General features: G+C 39.9%; 1 protein-coding gene across 1 annotated transcript; it reads right to left on the reverse strand.

Moving 5' to 3' along the window:
- Positions 1 to 577: 577 nt before the first annotated feature.
- Positions 578 to 11767, reverse strand: ubtd2 (ubiquitin domain containing 2). Its single transcript, XM_034891041.1, has 3 exons — positions 11513 to 11767; positions 8213 to 8449; positions 578 to 1731 (listed from the first exon to the last, which is right to left on the reverse strand). Exons 1-3 carry the CDS (start codon positions 11580 to 11582, stop codon positions 1235 to 1237), a joined length of 804 nt encoding a protein of 267 aa, XP_034746932.1. The 5' UTR covers positions 11583 to 11767; the 3' UTR covers positions 578 to 1234.
- Positions 11768 to 16219: the final 4452 nt, after the last annotated feature.

Here is a 16219-nt window from a genome sequence, read left to right on the forward strand (position 1 = left end):
CTTGGCTTTATGCTAAGCTAAGCTAAGCTAAGCTATCTGCCTGCTGACTACAGCTTAATTTACGGTACACACGAGTAGTGTAGATCTCATCTAACTCCCAGCATGAAGCAAATAACTATTTCCCAAAATGTAAAACTATTCTTTTTCATTCTAAAATATTGATATCAGCCTAACAAATCCAATAATTGTCTCTAGTTAGGGACACACTCTTTGTAACTTCTGATCTGTGGTTTGAAACTAGCCGCGACATATTATAGCCTAAACTACAATATGATGCTTGATATGATTATTAGGCATAAACTGACATTGAAAGACTGCAAGAAAATGTAAATCTGCACATTTATTGCAACATACGGCAATAATTTGTCCCACCCCTACATCAATAACATGAAAATATTCAAGGCAATTAATTAGACAGAACGAGGAATAGAAACAATGATCAATTTTAATTAAAAACATTATTTTTTTTAATTATAATTTGCAACTGTGTTTCTGATGTTCCATTCCTTTTGCCACATGTGGTTGTGTCTTCATCACACACGCAAGCACACACACACGGACACACACACACACACACGATTGCTCTGATTGTTCTGTGAAGCGGAGTGAAATAAAGCATGTAATCCAGCAGCAGCTTGGTAACACGTCATCATGCCTCTTGATTGCAACCTCTTGACAAGAGGGACATCTGTTTTCTAACCTTTCTTTACAGCGGTAGCATACTGACTTATTCCCCAAGAGAGGAGGTGTTGTTGATTTGATTCACATATAATTAAGTATAACTGTCATGATTGTTAAACTATATTTCTTCCTTTCTTCTTAAACAGTCCGTGTTGAATTGTATTGTGATGAAGATGTATGTATAACCCTGTAGCCTTAAACAGAATTCTCCTGACCAAGCTTTGCCAGACAGCAGGACTTGAATGGAAACTGAAACGCAGAAACATTTGAAAATCAGTGTTGCTAAGAAAACCCTTAAGCCATCTGACAGTTATCTTTTTGTTGCTTGGTTTCCATAGGAACAGTTAAAAAGACTTCAAAAAGGTCAAAATTTCAACGTGTAAAACCATAAGGAAGAGTTTCTTCTCATTTCAAGAGTTCTGGGAGACGGCCAACCTCAGTCCAAAAACAAAGAGGAGAAGAGAAAAAAATCTAAAGAGAAAAGTCAGAATCAACTTCACTCTCTCTCTTTCTCCTTTGTTATCCTCCCTCTCCTCCAGGCGGCCGGGTTCAGTTAATTCTCCACCGGTGTAGGCTCTTGCGGCAGTGCTGCCACTGGCCCACAGGCTTCTGGTGTGTGTCCTGGTGTTGACGCCGGCTCTGGCTGTGGCGGCTGGCTGAGGATAACCTGCACCACATAGTCCCTGGAGATGTTGAGTTGGTCCAAGCGTAGTCTGTCTGTCAGTGGCCGACCTGAGAAAAACCAGCGTTGGGTTGAAGCAGGCACGCCCTCCTGACTATGTAGGCGGCGCTTCATCATGCCCACTGTGTCCATGGAACGGACCACCAGCCGGAGGTCGCGACCCGTGGAGAGCCGGAGCCGAAGCTGGCACTCCCCCCCCGAGCCGGCGTCGCCGGCGCTGCCTGTGGACGGGTCTGCGGCCCCGGAGTCTGGATCTGAACCATCAGGCTCGTCAGAGCGCTCTTCAATCATGTTGACGGGAGGAGAGAGGCAGTAGACTGGCAGCTGGTATCGATTCCCCAATTCATCATAACATTCAGTCAGAGCTCCTGGAAGAATAGAAACATTTTTATATTAATGAAAGAAGTGGCAGTGGTCTTGCTTCTTCACCTGTGCTCATGGAAGGGATTGCAATTCACAATAAGGAAGAAGAATTATGACCAAAAAATTCATTAAAAAAAAAAAATCAAGTCCAGGCACTCTTTAAAAATACACCAACGCGTTTAAGCTTGGGCCTTCCTCAAGGTGTAGTGTACTATCCTTGAGTGCCTGGACTTGATTTTTATAAAATGATATAATTCTAATTTAATAATATAATAATTCTTCCTTTTTGTGACTTCTTTAAATGCTGATGGATTACATCAATTTTTTTCAACTTAGGTTTGTTTTAACAGTTTTGACCATCATTCATTTCGTTACGATAACATTTTGCCAACAACAACCCATTCATGTAAAACCACACGTTTCAAAGTAACGTAGTAATGTGAAGTGAAAAATGGCCAGGTTACTTCAGGTTTTAACTTGCTGTAATGACCTAATGTCCTTACCACAGCTCTATGCACACTTTGTATTTGTAGTGTGTGAAATTATTGGAATCATGTATACATACTAGAAGCTATAAACCATCATCTGCAGCAGGTTGCAGCTTACTTTAACCCACATACCAATGTTAACAAACTATGTGCATGCATAGTTATATTCAGAACACAAGGTAAATGTTTAACTGTAAAGTTCTAATACAAAGCAATTTATAACTAAAGTGAACATTTCACATAGACACTCAACTTTTCCCTGCATTTATTTACTTTCAAATGAATGATCTGGATAAGTCTTGCTTTTGGGTGCCTTGCTTGACAAGCTCTTTGCCTGAGCTTTTGGCACATTTATGTTGCATTTTAATAACTGTGTTCGCTTGTATATTTCCAATATTGTGTTCATAAACTAAAGGTCAAACACTCATATTTTTTTCATCTAATAGAGCCAAAACCTGACCTCAATTTCACTGTTGTGAGATGAAATGAAAAAATGAGAGTTAGATTCCATAGAAACCAAAGGAAAGATAAGTGAAAGCAGGAGAAAAGGGTAATGTGTCTGCTGGAGTTCTTTAAAATACATGATGTCACCGTTGACCAACTGTGATTCAAACATAGAGCTGGTGGAGAGAGGGGGAAATAAGATGCAGTGAAGAGGTCATGGCATTCCACATATAGAAACAATGGTATTCACAGGGGGGGGACCCCAAGGGTCATCAAGGGGATTTCATGTCTCCGCAGTACAATAGTTTGTCACATTTCACATCTGAAAACACCAAGTCCTTTTATTGTGGTAATGGGTGTTTAGATTGCAAACTTAGCTTGCCTTAGTTGATTTACCCTTGAAGTCCCAGTGAAACGGAAGTTGAAGCGTGTTTAACTTCCGTAGTGGGACGTATTTCCTAGCAAAACAGAATATTTGAAAGGAAACTGTTGATTTTCAAACGGCTCTGTCAATGCAGTGCCAGCAGTACATGCAGATGAACGCGCCTGACCTCCTTCCATGCCGCCAGCTCACCCGGCCGCCTGTCACCAGCACAGTGTGTTTGTCTGTGTCTGTCAGTCTGCATGCAACGTGTAGCATGCCTGTGCTGCATTGACACAGCCGGTAAAACTGCCAAAGTTTTGCAACAGCCTGTGGCTGGTATTGTTTTCACCTGGCGATTCGGTCTGTGTGTTAGCTAGACAATGAGTCTGTAGTTTGGTTGTAGCTCTGTGCTGTTCAAGATTGGTTGACAGGTGAAAGACATTATTTAAAGCCAACACTTCACCTCAGGGCATGGTCTGCCAGTGAATGTGTGTTTGTGTGCGAGAGAGAGAAAGAGAGAGGCAGAAAAAGAGAGCTCCACTTAATTTGTTCCTAAAACTAAAATGTGTAGTAATGTGGATAATAAGTGTACAGCACTGACCGTATACAGAGCAATAACATCTGTCCTGCCTTCCTTATTGGGAAAACAACCTATGTAGGCAAACACTTTCCGCTTATGCAACCAAATCACTTGCTGGCATACCAACATTGTGACCTAATTGGTAAGCAGGTTTTTAGGTATTAAAGATTTCCGCTCGTCAGTAACATAACTGAAATATCAACAGCTGCAAATAAATGCAAGGATTCAGATTCACTTGCTTCTAATCAGCTGTCTCTGGCTTTAGATATGTTAGCACACCTAACTCCATTCAGGTGTCAATTGTTCTGTCGACCAGCAAATGTATTTAAGTCCAATTAAAATCACATTTAATCATCCTTTAGCCAAAGTTCGGTTGCAGCAGTTTTTTCCCCCCTTATGTATTAATAGTTTGTCATTATTAAAAAGATGAACATTAAATTCATTTTATGCAACAGTAGCAGCAGAGACAGCTAAAGCTATGGAGGCTGTCATACCCAATGTCACAAAAGGCTAATACAAGATAAATGTTACACATGGTTTATTGACATTCTATGGATATGAATCTCTTTCTGTATATCTCACGTGCTTTCTTCTACTACATTTGGCTCCACCTTAGGTGTTTATCCATCAGCTGCGGAATGCTAATGAATCCCAGGTGGTGCTAATGCCTTTGGTTGCAGGACTTCATTAAACAAGAGGTTGGATTGGAAAACTCACTTTGTTGCTGCAGTGCTGTTTTTGCGTGGCCTCCCAAATAGTAGCTTGACTGGTTATTAGGGGTGAGATTTACCAGAGGCCTCTCAATACAATATCATCACAATACTTATGTAAGGATATAATTTAAATTGCGATTTCAAACATATTGCCATATTGTCCGATATATTGCAACTTAATACCGCTTTTCCAATTTCAAACTTTTCCCAATTCCAAATGATGTCCCCAAAAAGAAACTTTAAAATTTTTTATGCAGCAAATTGGAATTGTCAAGCAGACAAACAGACCAACACATACATAATAATAGATTGATACTTGGCGTCTGTGTATCAATGCAGTATTGCCACCGAAAATATCACGATAGTATGCTGAATTGATTTTCTTACCACTCTGATTGGTTATGGCTAAAAACAAAAAGGGATATGATGATGCGAATCAGTGAACGTGACATTTTCATATGTTGAAAGCTGAATGAAATTCAGAAAGTTGACTAAGAGCTGATGCAAATGGATCCCATTTTCTGCTTCACAGAGTCACTTTTGAAGATAAACTTGGTCTCCAATCTAATTATATGCACCGAAAAAGGAGCCCATCTACTGATGCATTGCCAATGAGTGAAAGGTCTCCATTGTGAATGGAGTGGGAGTTTTAAGAAACTGTAAAAACTCAGTTCCACTTCCTGAATGAACAACAAAGTAAGGGCTGTATGTACAGTGATGGAGGTCATTTAAGCTTTTAAAAGAATATGGAGTATCACTGACTGCTTCGAAAAGTCGATGTTTAACCAACAAGTCCAACAACATTTTTCACCTAGCTAGCAGCATGGCAATGTTAGCGTATCGTTCCAGGCAGAAATATCAGCAACTATTTATTAGATTGTCAGAACTTCTAGGTCCCCACAGGATGACTCCTACTGACTTTGGTGGTTGCCTGAAGTTTCCTGCCACCACAAGTACACCACGGGTTGTTTTGAGTGAAAGGTCTCATTTATTGAATGAACCTGAAAACTCACACATTCATTTAAACCCCAGAACGAATTATCACTTTTGCAATACCCCGACTCTTTTTCCAGCACCATCATCAAGTCAAAATTAGGATTTGTCCAATAATACCAACAAAAAAAATACCATTCCCATCAGTAGCTGTATTTTGAATTCAGTGCTAACTAGTAAAAGAGAGCATGCTAACACACTACACTAAGATGAACATGGTAAACACTACACCTGCTTACAATCAGCATGTTAGCCTTGTCCTTATGAGTATGTTTGCTGACAATATCGATTAGCTCAAAGCACCGCTGTGCTGAAGTATGCAAATGGAAGTTGTGAGTAGTAAAAAGCATTTAAGTGATTCGGCTGCTCTAAGTTCTGGATTAGTACAACAGTGACTTCAAACCTGGAGAATTTACAGCTGCAGCCCAGCGGGATCTAATAGGACCTGGCCAAACTACTAGAGTGAATGGAGCCAGACAAGACACTGGCTATGTTCACATGCACATAGAGCCTGTCTGTTCGTTACTGCTATACACCAATTGTATTCAGGTAGAGCTGACCCTGAGTTTTAGTGTCACTGCTGGCCTATTAACAGAATAATTTTGTCCGCATCAGATTCCCTGCAGGAGTTCACCTAGCTCAGAAATCAACATGTTTTTTTGTTTTTTTTTTCAGAGCAAGCCAGTCATCCCAGCCTGTTTACACAAAAAGATGGGTTATTATTCAATTACCTTATGGTGTTTTCTTTGACTGAAAACACACTTCTAGACTTGTGTATGAAAGTCTGGACAGACAGGTTAAATCAAGAACGCCACCATCTGTACAAAATGCATCACTACCCAAAACTCACAACACTTTAACAAAGAAAAAGGTAACCTTTCCTTTCCCCAGTTGAAGAAATATGACTTTGAGGTGAGTAAGGAATCCAGAGAATGATGCACATCCACAAATAGAAAGCATGCACAAGCAGCTGCTAATTACTGGGTGGAGTTGTTGGGTTTCCTGAATCTGAGTCATATTTTATTGATTTGTTCTACTAAATACTCTCCAGTAAGTTTGATCTTCACACTAAGGGGATTGATTACTTCATCTAATCCTACTTTAAGAAGACATAGCCCGTTTAATGTATTATATTCCTTATACAGTATATACCTCACAATATGTTCCGTCTAAACCCTACAATGCGGTTATTGAGATAAACAGAGGTTCAGCCTCTTTTACTCCATTTAACTGCAGGCTGAAAACTGTAAATGATTGTAGTTGCTTGGATACAGGATCATATTCATTAAACAATCAATTATTGTGCACAGAAGCCAGTCACCCAACTAGACATGAATAGTCAGGAGTGGCAACGTTTACTTCCTGTTTACTGTACCATCCGATGAGAGTTGAAACTACAGAGGAGGATACTTTGTGCTTCTTATTTTGAACTCGTTGATGTAACCTATTACTGTCTGGTCGCAAGAATATAGGACATATTTGGCCTTTAATCGCTGCCGTGAGAAAGTTTTAAAGTTTGTGTAACAGCTGTTTTTTTTTCCAAACAAATCACACTTTGTCTCTTTTCTTCCTTTTTATGTGGAACCAACAATAACACTAAATTAAAATATAACACAATAAGTATGTAGCAACACACCAAAAGGAAACAATATCTATAAAAGTATTATGAACAATATGTTCAATCTTTCCAAAAAAAGAGTGGGACGAAGCCAAATATTGCTATTTTTTCCATTCAACTTTAAATAGTTCCTGCACATATTTTATATATTTAGTGTGTGTATATATATACACAGTGAGGAGAATAAGTATTTGAACACCCTGCTATTTTGCAAGTTCTCCCACTTAGAAATCATGGAGGTGTCTGAAATTGTCATCGTAGGTGCATGTCCACTGTGAGAGACATAATCAGAAAAGAAAATAATCCAGAAATCACAATGTATGATTTTTTAAACTATTTATTTGTATGATACAGCTGCAAATAATTATGTAACCTCACTGTGTGTAAATATATATATATAAAATTTAATTTTTAATAAAATAAAATTTGGGGGATAAATGACAACACCGCAGGCCACTACGGGTTTTTTCTGGCACCCCCCTGTTGCAGCCACCACCGCAGCCTAAACCCACTACCCCCATTCAAAATGAATGGAAAGGCTTGTGTTTGAGCCGGACTCCTGCAGACTATGTGAACGCAGGATTAGCTGGGGATGGATGATTTTTTTGCTTCCATTTTTAAAGCTGAACAAATATGAAGGCTGGTTTGAAACTATCCACTGAAATTAGTGATAAATAAATTTGAAATTGAAATTGTCTGTTCAGTTGCAGCATCACGTTTAATTTTCTAGATCTAGAGAAAGAAAGCAAGTCACTGTTGGTGTGTGACTTTTTACGATCCAAAATTTTAAATGAATAAAACAATTATTTGATAATCAAAATACGTTTAATAATACACTTTCTGTTGATCCAAGGAGTTTTTAGTATGCTTACTGACTGTTTTGTGTATACTTACTTTTGTCACTTTTTACAGTTTGAAGACACCACATTCTGTAACCTGCCTAAAATTGCTGTCACTTGTCTTAGTTTCAGGCCCTCAGGTGGTCTCTCTTAAAATGGATTATTGTCTCTTCCTGTATTTTATTTAACTTGCAATCAAACAATTCCAAAACTTAAAATTCATACACAACTAAGTGCAGAATGTAGTACAGCCTCATACTTTTAAGAATTACTCTACAGCTGAGTTCCTGAGGTTTAGCTTCTCTAGAGAACATGGGAAGAGGGAGTTCAAATTCTTGAGTTTATAATCATCAACGGCAATGTCCTACATGAAGTCCCCCCAGAGGTATTTCATGGAGAGAACAACAAACTATCTGCTACATCTACCACTGTAGAAATATGTGTTACCGTGCGGCAGTGTGATGCTGGCCCCGTCGAGGATGGCCTGAGCCAGCAGGTGGTCATTGCTCTCAAATGCGCTGGCTGCAGCCCGCAGCGCATCCCAGATCTCCTTCCGGCCCTCAAATGCTGGCGCCGTATCCCAGAACTCATCTCTCTTGCTGCGCAGCTGGCCTTCAGTCATCGGGTAGTCACTTTTCCATTTAGGCCGCTCTCTCTTCAGGGGCTGGTTACGCCCTAGAGCCACTGGAAGGGAGGATGAGAGAGAGGAAAGGAGAGATTGAGAGAAAAGAAAGATGGAGGAGTGGGAGGAGAGATGAAGGAGAAATACCATAAAGGATAGATATAGAGTATTAGTGTCAATGCGTGTAAATGAAGAAAAAAATGGGGATTGACAGAGGATAAGGAAATAAAGAAAAAGAAAACAGGAATGTAAAAAAACAGAAAGGAATATGACCGTCAGAGAGAGAGCGAGAGAGAGAGCAAGAGCGAGAGCGAGAAAGAAAGATAAAGAGAGAGGGGGAATACACAGAGGATGAAAAAGAGAAGTAGGGATGAAGAGTAAAGGAGAAGCAGGGAATAAGAAGAGTTAAGATGTATGTCAAACAAAGCATTAGTCTTTTAAGATTGCTCAAGAACACACCCAAGCTCAGACAACAGATTGAACGTGAGCCCACACCAACACATAATATATACATGGACAACACGCTCAGACTTGGCATAACTGAAACTAGATGTGTTGGGTTACTAAACCCAGTTAAAAGCTTAGGGTTATACTGTAGCTTAGACTTGTAGTTCTACTGTATACTAGTGCTGGATGGATGGATACTAGTGCTCCATCTGCAGCAGAACAGCTGATGAATAACAACACCTAGATTAACACTGAAGGGGACGACAGGTACAGGACTGTGTGTGTGTGTGTGTGTGTGTGTGTGTGTGTGTGTGTGTGTGTGTGTGTGTAACACCGAGACAGAGGAGAGGATGACGGATCAAGGTATTGAGTTACACCTCCTGCTGGTTCACATGTACTCTGATGACCACATGGTAAAGTCTGATAACACCGACCTTCAACTGCTCTAACTGACAGACTGTGTTCCTCCTTTGGTTCTAAATCACCTGCATCCAAGATGTACATCCTGTGGAAGGAGCATTCGATTTTTAACATGACCAGATTATGGTACTTAATTTAGGGATGCAGGGTAGATGGGATCCTTGGTTGATAATATAAGAAAACTTTAGTTGCGCCTGTGAGGAAATTCAGATCTTGCGGCAATAAACTGGAACAGATAACACATAAACATCACACGTTGTGAAAAATGTACTTAGAAACGGAAACAGTATGTACAGTACATTACAAAAAGTTTCTGCATGCAGTTAATAATAGCTCTCTTTTATGTAATCGCCATTTCTGTGTTTAAGCACAATTAATTTTTCTTAATTATCTAAGGTCCTAGGGGTATGACTGTTCATGGTAATAGTTTGAAGTTGTGATTTTGTTTAGATATGCCAAATTGCAATCATAGTGATTGTTAGTGTTTTTTTACTGATGAAGATAAATGTTCTATTGTTAATGGTATGTTTGTTAAAAGAACAAAAATACAATGTTGTAGAATAATAAAACAGTGTTATTACATTATCTGGGTCACATGACAGTGATATAACCAAAAGACTAAAAGGATTCATCCAAAAGTTTAACTTGTCTGAAAAGTAATACATAGATATATATTCTTTTATTTGACTTAAAGAGACAATTATATTGTTAATCGCATTATTTCTGGGACAATTAATTTTAGAGGAAAAGTTTGAATTGTTACATCTCTATGGCCTACTTGCCTGTATTTTAAGTATTTCCCTATAATCCTTAGGGTTGGATGTGGGCCAGTATGTGTAAAAGATGATTTTATACTACAACATCATTACACTCAAACTAAAACTAGTAATGACGCCTACTTTGGATAGATACATTTACATGTGTTTGAGTCTTGTCTTGTCTCTGTCCTCATCAAGCAAGGTGTCAAGTTACAGCTGCTCCTCTGCATCGGTTTTAACACTGCTTGGCTTTTTGTTACACGCACTCCACATATAAAGTGATCTCTGAAACCTGTTCAAGTGCCATCTATATGCCCAGGAAGTCTGAGACATAGTCAAACAAGTCAAGATAAATGTAGTAACAAAAAGAAAGACATTAAGGCAACCAGGCTATATCTTAGCATTACTAAGTGATGCTGAAATCCAGCTACAGCTCTCAAATCTGTGATTAAAATAACTCACTGGCCAGTGGTGGAACCCTTCATAAGACCAAACAAGCAGAGAACTATCCAGTATAAAATTTGAATACAACACCCCAGCTTAATAAAATCCTCTTGCGGTAAAGATTCATACAATCTAAACGCAGCATTGCCGGTTAACTTTAAGCCAAAGACGCTTTTGCATGGCAAAGCCATCTTTTCAGTTTTTGAACCAGCACACTTCCAATCGTTTGAATACACTTATTATTGGTTTTAACCAATCATCCAAGTTGTAGAAGGCTTATTAGCAGAAAATACCTACTGGTAAATAGTTTACCCTAAAATATTTTAGTTAGGGTATATCATGACTCATAACCTTAGGTACTGCACTTACTTTTTATTGCTCTATAATTACAATAAACAATGTGTTTGAGTCTGCTACTTCTGTTCTCGTGAACAGCATTGTGCTTGCTCTTCGGCCTAGTTCACCAAATAACCACACTTAGAGCACACTTCCTTTATTGTGAAGCTGGAGCACCCTTTAAGTTTTGACACCCCCTCTTCTCTTCGCCCCAACACTTTCCAGCACTAAACATCCCCGAATCCTCGCTTATACAAAACAGTCAATACAACAAAAAGCCAAACATTAGAGCATGCAGCTTGCATTAAGACAACAGTCAGTAGCCTACATAATTAAAATCAGACTGTATCACTCCCTTGCATGCCATTGCCATCTGTGACCCATATTTGTTATGCAGAAAAGCTAGCAAGCTAACTAGGCTACATTTTAGCCGGCTAGCTCAGTCAAAAACCAAAGAACAAAGGAAGAGTGCGTCGCACAGTAAATATTCCCCAGTTTACAAAGTATCGACAATGAGTCATTTATCGCCTTAAGCCCCACTTTGTGGAGGGAGAGACCCAGGAGGACGTGTCTGTCTCCGGCTCTGTCTGGCTCGTATAGTAAGGAATGGAAGCAGACCTCCAGCCAGGTCAACATACAAAAAGCCTATAGGAAGCCCCCCTAAAAGAAGACAAGCTCGTATGCCCTAAATAAAAGACGTTGATAAGTACTGTAAATTACCTCCTGTGCCGTCCGAGTTCTCGTTTAAGCTGCCCGAGGAGTCGTGGTGGCTCCCGACACAGCCACCCATGGATGTTTCGGCAGAGCAGCCCGGGCTAGCTAGCTCACCCCCCGGCCCACAACTAGAGCTACATCTACTAGCCCCCCCCCCCACCCATCTCTCGCTCTAGCCCCTCCAATTTCCTTCCTTCCTCATTTCCTTTCCTCGCTCGAGTCCTTTCCTCCCCCCTTCCTCCCTCCCTCCCTTCTTCCTCTCAGAATTGGCGGGGCACAGCAGGCATCCTCTTCTTCATCTGTGGGGAAGGCGGAGAAAAAAGATACAGAGAGGCTCACATCATTACAAGGTTTGTACTACTAGAGAGGATTGAAGGAGAGGGGGAGGTGGAAGAGAGGAGAGAGAGAACAAAGGATAAGTGGTATTACAAGCCACCAATGCCCAAATTGAATACTTGACTTGCACATATAGGCTACCACTACTAAGCACTTGCGCATAATTGCATGTAGGCTATGTACATACTTAAAGGCCAAAAGTTTGGACACACCTTCTTGTTCAATGAGTTTCCTTTATTTTCATGACTGTTTACGTTGTAGATTCTTACTGAAGGCATCAAAACTATGAGTGAACACATATGGAATTATGCCGGCTACTTAACAAAAAAGTGTGAACTGAACTGAAAACAAGTCTTGTATTCTAGTTTCTTAAGTAGCCACCCTTTGCTCCGATTACTGCGTTGCACACTCTTGGCATTCTCTTTATGAGTTTCAAGAGGTAGTCACCTGAAATGGTTTCCCAACAGTCTTGAAGGAGTTCCCAGAGATGCTTAGCACTTGTTGGACCTTTTTGGGTATTCACCTGGTCTCTAATCTGAGCTGCTGTTAACTTGCGATTTCTGAGGCTGGTGACTCGGATCAACACATGATTAAAGTACATAATTTCATGTGTGCTCATTTATAGTTTTAATGCCTTCAGTGATAATCTGCAATGTAAATAAAGGAAACACATTGAATGAGAAGGTGTGTCCAAACTTTTGGCCTGTTCAATATATATATATATATATATATATATATATATATATGTATGCATTAGTATACAAGTACGTGAGTTGTGGTAGGAGGTAACCATGGGCCAGAATAAGGTTCTGACGTTAGGATAACCATCAGAAAAATATCACCATTTTATGGAATTTAAAATATATTTTTTATAAATGTGTGGTTAAAAAAAAAAAAATCTTTTCCATTGAACACAATGTATTTATATTTTAAACATACTGCACACTGGCAGGGCAAGGGATTTCTAAATTGCAATTTTTGTTCTTGACAATTTTCTGCCAAGTGTCCAGAGTCTTTCCCGGCGCTCCATGCAGGCACGCCATGGAGAGTTCCATATCACATCCAGATAGGAAGGAATCCACGTGTGCATATACAGGTCGTGAGGCGGTTTCCAACTGGTTGCAATCATTCTCTTTGCAGCTTCAAGTCCAGCAAACAGCACGTTTCTGAGTCCCAGAGAGGTGAAAGGCTGACAGGTCATTCAGAATCAAAACATTGGCCGTAACGGGCACAGCAACATTAACATTGAACAAGGGGGAATTTTGGATGCAATTTTATTCCAGAACTGACCAACGGGAGAGCACTCCCAGAACTTCAATCAATACTTCAGTCAAGAGCGAGGCCTGGCCCATCACATGCCCAGATCCTCTCAATAGGAAGTGCAGAGCGGCCAGATATCACTAAGAACTGATAAAGCCTAGATACCATATAGTTTATAGGCTACACGCTAAATAACTTCTATAGGATGGATGGGTAAAGGCCTTAATTGAAGGTAAAAGCTTAAAGAGGAACGTGGCAGACGTGGCATTTTGTAAGTCAGAGAAGGGCAACAAGCCAACCTTGTCAAGAATGTCTTTTAGACGATGAGCTCCCCTTTGTTCCCTATGTGGGGCTGTTATCGTCCTCCCTCCAATCAGGAGTGCTTAAACATTGGCATAAAGAACGTCATGGAGTGACCAAAGCTCTGTCATAGCACTCTCTAAGGTACGCCAACAAAGATGTATCTGGATTAAACCTTAAGTAAAGACCAGAAATAGTGTTTGAAGTTGGGAACTGAAAAGCCACCATCCTGTTTTCTCCTCTGTAGAGTAGCCTAGACATTTTAAGTCAAGGCCGCTTGCCTTTCCAGATAAATTTAGATTCCGCTGATTGTAATTTCTGCCAGTAGGCTAGCCTAGCCAGCAGGAGGGGAGAAAGCTAGCACAGAGCTTACAAAAATTTACCTTGGGTAAATTAAAACATTAATTTTAACCACTGAGATGCAGGCTTGAATCGACATGGGGAGACCCATCCAGGTTTCCATATCTTTCAAAATACCGTTCAGAGCAACAAAATAGTTATCTTAATGATCTGGTTTAAGCAGGAGAAGACCTCAATGCCTACATATTCAAACTGCTTAAAGGGGTGATAGAATGCAAAACCGATTTTACCTTGTCACAGGTGAATAACGAGATTTCAGTGGGTAAATAGGACATACAAAGAAGCTCAAAATCCCATTGACATGCCTTTCCTCTGAAAATCTCACATTTTGAAACTACCGCTGAAAACGGGCGAATCCCAACAAAGCTAAAAGATGACGTCAGGATCTCAAAACCTGTAGCTTTGTCACGCCCATTGCTGTATTAGGAGAACGTTCACGCCCCAACGTTTACATACAGTCCACTGACCTGAGACCAGTTCCTAATGGAGCTAGCGTTAGGTCAATTAGATGTCTGACTGAGAACGCTGCTCGTGTACTTGGACGAAATTTACTAAGAAGAAAGTTTGGAATATTTTTTACAGGATAATGACAATGAACCAGGGTCGTAAATGCAGTGTTCCGGGCTGTGAATGGAGACACTTCTCATAGTCTTTCCAAGGAAGCAAACACTCAACTGGCATGGCAGATGTTTATAAGGAGATCCCTGTGAATTTTTTTCCCAAAGACAGTTTTCAAAACTTTTGACAATTTAAAGCAGGATTTGCTAAGCTGCTGTTGCTGATTAAGGGGCTGTTCCGACTGTATGGTGATCCCAACAACAAGCTGTAAGTATGATTTCGTTGCTAACAGTAACATTAGCAATGCTAACGTATCCTGTAGCTAGCATAGGCTGAATGTGTGTTGATCAACTGTAAAGTCAAAGGGGCTAACGTTTCATTTTCCTAACAGTTCCATTCGAATAAATACCCTGTGTTGTCATGTAGCTACATCTATAGTTCACGATGCATCTTTGTCCACTTTGTCAGGTTAAGTTGTATTGTATTTCAGCATTAAAGCTAACTGCAGCTGAGTAGAATCCTGATAGTTTGGTTGCTAGCTAGCGTTAAGCTGTAACGTTACTCAGCTAGCTAGCTAGCAATGTCATCCCTTTTGCTTCGACAACAGAACTGGAAGCGTTATCATTTCATATGATATCTAGTCAATCTCGTGAAAATGGTGTGTATATAGACGTCAATGTTTTTATTTGTTTTTTGTTTTTTTATTTCAGAGTACATCACAAGAACGACAAGACACGAAAGATGCGGCTTGCCAAACAGATGCTCCGAGTGTGGCATCTCGGGGGACACAACTGTCCTATAAGACATGAAGACCTCACATATCATACAAGGTAACCTTTCTAATTATTTTTACAAAACCAGACGGCTTATGTTGTTTTTGTAGCAATGTGACTGGGTAGCATTTAGCAGAGCAGGGTTATCTAACAATGTTACCATGATGAGTGAGTAACTTTTATCAAATATGTGAGCCATTCCCAACACATTAGTGAACTATTTCAGTCAATATTACTTGACCGCTTTCTTACCCGCCATCTGAATCATGCGTCACTGGAATCACATGACTTTAAAAATTTTTGCAAGTCCTGTTCCCAAACTTCTACCCCACGCACATATACTGTACATACAGTACTTATTTATGCACACACACATACACTCCCTCATAATCATGTGTGCATGCATGTGTGCTTGTGTGAGTATGTGCAAATCAAGTATGCCTGTATGTGAAAGTACTTTGTAACTTTATATATGTAAAGTCTATTCAATTTTGGCCTACTGAAGAGAATAACAAATGCATGCCATCTTCTTTAGGGGCAACAAATGTTGACTGTTGATGAGAATGTATATTGACCCATGCTGTGATATTTTGTGTTTAGGGAAGCTGCTCACTGTCTGTAAGAATACTCATCAAATTACTTATCCTTGTAGGCTATTTGTCAATGTCAAGGAAACCTCAGGCTGTTGGTCTTATGTTAACCAGTAGGCAAGGTCATCTGTTCCTTTCTCTTGAATAGTAGAGCCCCCCCCCCCATGCACTTACATGTGTTGCACACTGTGGGTAGATCAGATTTCACAAAAGAGTGAATAAAGCGTAATTGTTCTAGTCTGTCATGCACATTAGGGTTTCAGTGCTTACATTATCTAGGTATCCTTTTCACTTTTCTATTCCACAATTTTACATTGCATTGTAATCGTCTGTCACAGTAATTCTGCTCATTATTTCTGCATCTAACCCTAATGTAAAAATAAGATCTGAATACTGCAAGGTTACACCAGATTGACACATTTCTGCCTGGTCACTATCTTTAGGACTGTCATAGAGACTTACACTGACACATGCACCGTCACATACAAAATAGCAACGGGATAGCGAGGGTTATTTTACAACAAAGCCGTCTGGAA

The sequence above is a fragment of the Etheostoma cragini genome, chromosome 13, assembly GCF_013103735.1.
Source record: "Etheostoma cragini isolate CJK2018 chromosome 13, CSU_Ecrag_1.0, whole genome shotgun sequence".
NCBI classification, from domain to species: domain Eukaryota; kingdom Metazoa; phylum Chordata; class Actinopteri; order Perciformes; family Percidae; genus Etheostoma; species Etheostoma cragini.